The sequence below is a fragment of the Coffea eugenioides genome, chromosome 9, assembly GCF_003713205.1.
Source record: "Coffea eugenioides isolate CCC68of chromosome 9, Ceug_1.0, whole genome shotgun sequence".
Taxonomy (NCBI): Eukaryota; Viridiplantae; Streptophyta; class Magnoliopsida; order Gentianales; family Rubiaceae; genus Coffea; species Coffea eugenioides.
This window is the reverse complement of record NC_040043.1, coordinates 9,007,662-9,014,693: the sequence shown is the minus strand read 5'-3', so window position 1 is coordinate 9,014,693 and position 7,032 is coordinate 9,007,662. Positions and strand designations below refer to the sequence as shown.

The window sequence follows — 7,032 nt, the reverse complement described above, 5'->3', positions numbered from 1 at the left end:
GTTGTTATATACAATCTTGAATGCGATAAATCATTTATTTTTTTATACTTAGTTATCCTGCTTTGCTATCATGCAGTGATAATGAAAAATCAATAAATGCTGATTTGCACGGACAAATCGAGGAGAATGTTCAAACAGAAGAAAAATAAAAACAAGTTTCTGAAGAGTAGAATATTATTTGATACTATTTACTGCACTTTTTTGTTTAGTTTTAAGTTTTTGAATGTTATGGTATTGTCGAATGTTATTTTTTCCATTTTTAAATTATTATTTATTGAATTAGATGTTTAAATTTATATTATAAGAATATTTTATATTACAATGCGCATATAGTAATATACTTAAGAAAAGGTTATAGTAAAATATACATTAAGTTTTTATTTCATATCGACATTTTTATAAAATTGACTAAATAATTTATTATTTTTCGAAGATTCCCGTTCAACGAACGGGTACAAAACTAGTTAGTCAAGATAAGGTTGAACAGCATTTTATGTTTGATAATATTTAATCTTGATTTTAAAAAATTAGTTCAAGTTTGGTTCGGTAAATAAAACAAGGCAAATTTGAACAAAATTTTAGTCTTGTTAAAATAATAAAAAAAACTTGAACACTAAGTATTAAATTTGATTAAACTCGTTTGCACCCCTAATAATTCAAGTATTGATATATGTAAAAAGGAAAACAAGAATGTTAACAACGGTCTAATTTTGAAGGTTACAAATTACTCGTAGGGCCTGTTTCAGATTGCGATAACTTATTAAAAAGTATTTCACGTAATAGTTTAGGGCTTTTCACTAATTTTTTCAAACACTTGAAAATGAGGCCGTAATCACTAATATTTTTCAAATCTATCATTACCCTATCTCCTAATCCTTATAGTTTAGGTATTTTCACAAATGATCTTTAGACACTTTCACGGTTATTATGATCCCAAGCTATACAAGTAAACATACAGGTAGTTTTATATATGTTTGTAGCTTTTAAATTTACAGTGTCTGTACTCAATTTAGTACTCCATCAATCTATCATTATGGTGTTAGAGATCTAAAACTACAGAAGTGGATGCCGTACTTATTGGTAACATTGTGAGAGTGTAGAACACTGGAAGACCATGAGCTCAGTGTTCTGATAATTTAAAAACATGACTGCAATGCTTTAATTGGAAAACACTGGATATATGCTTTCTCTTTGGACTGACTCGCCTATGAAAGGAAGCAGTCCCTGCAAATTAAGTACGCTCGAGGTCCCTCTTGTGTTTCAATATAGATTCTTGAAGTAAAACAAAGTAAATATATGATTATATTCTTCTTTTCCAGTACACTAAGGTTTTACGTCATCATCCTCTTTCAGGTAAGAGGATTGAAGCAAAAATTTGTGGTAATGCATGATATCTTGCTGTTTCAATTAGAACCCCTAAAAAAAAAAAAAAATCTTACTGTTTCAACCACATTCCCACATTCCTTGAGCTTCTTTTTCAAAACTTCATTGCTTCACTAGTCTTTGAGATCAAGGCCACATTGTAACCAGACTATTGATATAGAGGCTTATTATCAACGTAGCTATACAATCTGGGAATTCGTCTTGGCAAGCTCATGCATGCTGTGAGCCCATAAACTAGTACAACGTCAATTTGAAGTCTAATGTACTAATTAATAACAAAATATAAGTAATTGTAAAATTCTTTTGCTATCCAAATTACTTATTTAAGAATAATTTGAATCTAACTTCTTCAGTTTTCATGCTTCGTATATAAACTAATAAGAACTTCAATATTTCATTAGATGAGTTTAGATAAATAAAGCAAGATCTTGTGAATCAAAACATCACCAATCAATTTAATATTTTAATTTTCTTAAGGACTTTATTATTTACATATAAAAGAAAACATTAGACAGAATCTTGTTAAAATAGAAAGTCGGTAACGAAAGTATATCACATTTAACTAATTTAAGTTGGTCATTCATTGTGTTCTTAAGTATGAATTAGACTTGAATCATTATATGAGTCTCAACTCATGATAAAAAAGCAAAGATTTAATGCGATTATATATATGGCCTTTAAAATAAAATTTGATTTTGCTACGTAAATGTAAATGCACCTTTATATATTATGCTTGGCATTCACGACTTAAAATGATGCAAAGAAGAAATCAAGATTTGCATATTAGAAACTGAACTTTCATGTGCAAGTAATACTGGTAAATAAAAGTTACATCAGGCTCGTACAAGTCCTAAATAAAGGATGGGAAGACTAATTAAACTAATTATTACCTAATATGACAAATATAAATGTTAATTAGACTAACTTCTTACCTTTCTAATACTATGGATCTTACTACCACCATAGTATTGAGGTCAAATTAGAAAAACAACTCACGTTATGGCATTCGTCAAAACAAAAAACAAAGTAAAAGCAAGGGGACTAAAGCTGCAATTCCAGAAAAAATATATATTCATCTTCTTCGTTTAACCACTTACTAGCATCATTCTTTTGAACCTCTCGAGATTTTCTCTCTCTAAGTGAGAGCCTCTCTTTCTAAAGTAGAGTGTCTTCTACTCTTCTCCTCGTTGTGGGAGTGTGTCTGAAAATCGAAAGGAATTAACTTTGATCCTTTTCACACTAAAAGGCAAAGTATGTATATGTATAAATTGGTAGGTGGAAAGGGAGGATTGTGGAAATTGAAGGGTGGAAATTATATATTCCCTTATCAAATCCACTTTTGTAGGTAGCTTGTTTCCATATTAGAATCTTTTCTTATTGATGGACTAAGCTCCTCTCTGTTGAATTAGATATAAATTCTCTCCACTCCATTATTACATCACAACAAATGAATTTGAAATCAACAACGTTCAAAATATACTTCATCCACTCATGTTAATTATATGCAGAAACTCATATTAAATTGACTTAATTTTATTCGTTGGTTAATTATTGCAAAATTTTGTTGTGTGATGAATTTTTCACCATTTACATATTTCAAGCAAATTGAATGCCCAAGTATTCTTAAAGAAAATATCGATTTTCAATATGTTGATCTATACACCATCAAAACGAGAAAAAATAACATAATCAGACGATTCTAAAAAAATTCTATAGTAATTTGAATATAAATAAATGGAAAGAAACCTAGCGTAGCTAGTGGATTTGTCTTGATCGATGTCTTGACTATACCATTATTGCAGGTGCCTTTCAATGCACATAAAATTGTCGCTCTGTTACACTTCCTTTTCATCTCCATCGCATTGCTTGCTGTCAAGTTTCCATTGGCTCTCTCCATTATTTTCCACCATAGAAGGGTCCTGGTAGAAGGGGTCATTTTGCCATTATGTTATGTTGCCACCATGAGAAATAAGCTGGGTGGTGACGGTGACTGCAACGGCCTATGTTTAACATGCTGTAGATGTTCAACCCAACGTTCATGGGCACACCTTAATATCATCGAAAGGACGTTGATGAGTGTTTGAAACGAGTGCTTTTAGTAAATGGTTTTGTCGTCCAGTTATATCTTGGTTTTGTTTTTCTTCTATTGCGGATAACAAATGATTGTTTCTCTTTAGACTGACTCTATATATAATGCCTATGAAAGGAAGCATTCCCTGCAAATTAAGTACGCTCGAGGTCCCTCTTGTGTTTCACTATAGATTCTAGGTAATCAATTTTAGTTTCTAATTACTACTACACTACTACTAGTTTTTCCAAGCATGGCTTCTGGAAATATTGGGAACGATTGGTCTTCCGGCCTCTGTGATTGCATCAAAGATTGCCGTTCCTGTAAGTTCTAAGAATTCAAATGCTCAATAGATACCATCGTATAAGGTTTCTAAGGGTCTTAATTGTTCTATTATAATGCAATCCATGCTTCATGTTCATGAACATTTTGGCTTGACAGGTTGCCTTACCTGCTGGTGCCCTTGTATTACCTTTGGGAGGGTTGCTGAGATTGTGGATAAAGGCCAATCTTGTAAGTACAAAACAAGAACTTTTCTTATAGTTGTTCATCATTAATCTTGCTAGCTATGATCAGATATGAAATGCATTGATCCTTAATTTTTTTTTTTTTTGATATATAGCTTGCTGCAAGATGGGGTGCATTTTCTGTGTGCTGAATCTACTTCTGTTGAATCATGGGTCCTTGGCGTGGATTATTAGCATGGGCTATCGCACTAAGATCAGGCAACAATACGGTATTATGGGAGGCTCATGCGAAGATTGTGTCCTTCATTTCTTTTGCGGGCGTTGTGCCTTGTGCCAAGAGTACCGTGAACTTCAGTTCCAAGGATATGATGTTGGTGCTGGTATGAACATTTTGCTACCCATGTCCTCCTCCTTTTTTGTATTTTAAATTCTAGAACGATTTTGGATGGTGTAGATGCAAGTCTTAGTAAAAGAATGGATTCTAGTAGCATCATAGCCAGAGTTACGCCTCTGTGTGTGTGTACATATATATATTAGGATGATAAATACTCGTGAAAGTGTCTAAAATGCAGGATGTTAAATACATAAAGTATAGGAATAAAGAGATAAAATAATGATCTGTTTAAAAATTTCAGTGATTAACAGAGCCTATAACATTCTTATTTTCCTCAACAAGAGCGCATCACTAAACAGGAAGATTGAAAATGTTGCATCTTATGAATGTATTAAAATTGTTTTGCAATTAACTTGAGTGATTTTGAATCCTTATTGACCTCAAATTCTCAATTTTATTGGACAAGTATGTCTGGTATTACACTTTCACTAAAAGGTAGGGTGAATCTATCCCGTTCTCTTGTATGCTTATCTTGTGCCTTTACTGTTCATATTAGCAAAAAAAAAAAAAAAAACTCTGACATTTTAATGATCTCAATAACCTCATTCTTTCTCATTAGAAGTTAGAATTAAGTCTTGAGTTGAGGTACATGCTGTGTCAACTAATTATTCAATCAGAAGTTAATCATAATTGACACATACTCAATATTGTACCTTTATGGACCATTCTCCCAGATTTGGGGCAGGAACAGTCTACAGAAAAACCATCAAGACTGGTTTGTGCATTTTGTTCAAGATGTAACTCAATTTACATACGATGTAACTCATTTTGTACAATACGTAACTATAGAACAAAATTTTGTGAGTTCCACACATGATGTGAAAAATGATATATAAGATGAAATCTAGACCTTACATTTTTTTGACCAATTCTTGGCCATTAACCTTGCGAAAAGGTTGCTTCGTGCAACCGTTCCTACCCCAAATCCCATTCTCTCTAATTGTACTTTGGTTTTCAGGTTGGGAAGCAAATGCTGCTAAAAAGGCTTCTGGGGTAACTATGGCTCCAATTGGAGAAAAGATGACACGTTAGCTCAAAAGATCTTCTGAATCATGGCCTGAACTCATTTTCCACCTTCAATTCGAAAACCTTATCCTGTAAATTTTCCTATCTAATTATCCGTTTACAATAATCTTAGAGTAAATTTTATATACATTAACAGTGTATATACTATAACCGTTGGATTCATGATATGCGTGCAAAAGTTGAATTTCAAATTCAAATTTTACATAGTTATCATTCATCTAATGCTGAGAGTGTATATCCTATTACTATAGGAAAGATTAATCCATAATCTTAGTACCCAAAATTCTGTGCTGTACTTCAAAACTTTCGTAGTTGCAAAATGAGATTAGTGCAACTTTATCGAGCGTGCGCTTGTCTTCTGCCACATCATCCATCCATGTCAGATGTTGCTGAGAATCTTGTTATGTATGCTCAATTCTTTGTTTTTTATTTTTATTTTTGTTTTTTATTTTGAGGGTGTGATGTATGTAAGGCCCTGTTTGATAACCCTAGTCATTACTTAAATTAATAGGTTCAGATTTTAATATGTTCAAATATATTTGATAACCAAAAATAAAATATGTGAATTTTCGAGCTTCAAATACAACGCAAAATCAAGTGAAGGGAGCACCACACGAATAACCTCAGCTTGGCGACAAAATTTTCTAGGATAATGGATTCTCTATGAAATTCAGCTCCCTTTATGATGTATTCCTTCTCTTTTCCCTTCCTATTTTTTCTTGTCAAGATTTCGAAAAGAACAAAAACATCTATTAGTAATCCCTCAGTCCCATATTATAAGTCTTAATTTCTAGTTTGATTTATCCTTAAAAAATTTGTCATAATTTTAAAAAAAATAAATACAGATGTACTCCAAACAAATTATGTTACAAACTATGATTTTTTTTGTTTGTAATTGTTCCTTTTTTTAAAATTCCAAACTCAATTAGCAAAATATTAAAACATAATTGAGAGGCAATAATAGAAAAACATTCTTTAATAATTGAAGTGTCTGATTAAATTTTACTTTTCTTAAATTGTGTGTAACATTGACCGTGACATATAAATTGGGATGAACATGTATACACTGTCAGTGTATATACTATCACCATTAATTATATGACATATGTATAAAATTTAAATTCAAAATTCAAAATTTGCTCATGTAACTAATAACACATGTGCAAAATTTAAATTTAAAATTTGTTCATATGTCATTCATCCAACCCTGATAGTGTATATAAAATTTACTCATATAATAAATACAAAGCTTCCACCTACGTTAGGAAGTAACCGTAGGTAAAGCTACGACAACAAAGCAATTGTGAAACTGGTGAGAAAGCGTACGTGTGAGCGGACAGACAACCATTGAAATCTGGCAAAGCGACCCAAAAGATCACAGGAACCTAAAGGAACCCACTTACTATGTTGTACGAATGCGTCCCAACCACCAGTTATTTGGGCCGGTGGCCACCATAAAAAACTGTAAGTTTTGATGAGTAGAATGTCAAAGGTTCAAACCTTGCCTCCAATCATTTGTCACAATATGTGGTTTTCTCGAATCCATATAGTGCATCCGTCTTATCCGATGGTGGTTCAGTCCCGATTTCCCTATAGGTCCAGTTGGGCCTCCTCCTAAATTAAGTTGGAATAAGAATAAAGTAGATAAATGACGAATAATAAAAAAAAAGAATAAGTCTCGGTATATTTTTTTT

At 32.2% G+C, this 7,032-nt stretch overlaps 1 protein-coding gene across 1 annotated transcript; it reads left to right on the top strand.

Moving 5' to 3' along the window:
• The first annotated feature begins 3,622 nt into the window (after nucleotides 1–3,622).
• LOC113783872 (cell number regulator 9-like) lies at nucleotides 3,623–5,404 on the top strand. Its single transcript, XM_027330113.1, has 4 exons — nucleotides 3,623–3,774; nucleotides 3,893–3,964; nucleotides 4,074–4,298; nucleotides 5,271–5,404. Exons 1-4 carry the CDS (start codon nucleotides 3,705–3,707, stop codon nucleotides 5,342–5,344), a joined length of 441 nt encoding a protein of 146 aa, XP_027185914.1. The 5' UTR covers nucleotides 3,623–3,704; the 3' UTR covers nucleotides 5,345–5,404.
• Nucleotides 5,405–7,032: the final 1,628 nt, after the last annotated feature.

Bases quoted from the DNA above. Each gene is read 5' to 3' on its own strand.
- LOC113783872 (XM_027330113.1), top strand. From the start codon at position 3,705: ATGGCTTCTGGAAATATTGGGAACGATTGGTCTTCCGGCCTCTGTGAT. The intron at 3,775-3,892 runs GTAAGTTCTAAG...TTGGCTTGACAG, and splicing joins CATCAAAGATTGCCGTTCCT to GTTGCCTTACCTGCTGGTGC. The intron at 3,965-4,073 runs GTAAGTACAAAA...TTTGATATATAG, and splicing joins TGTGGATAAAGGCCAATCTT to CTTGCTGCAAGATGGGGTGC.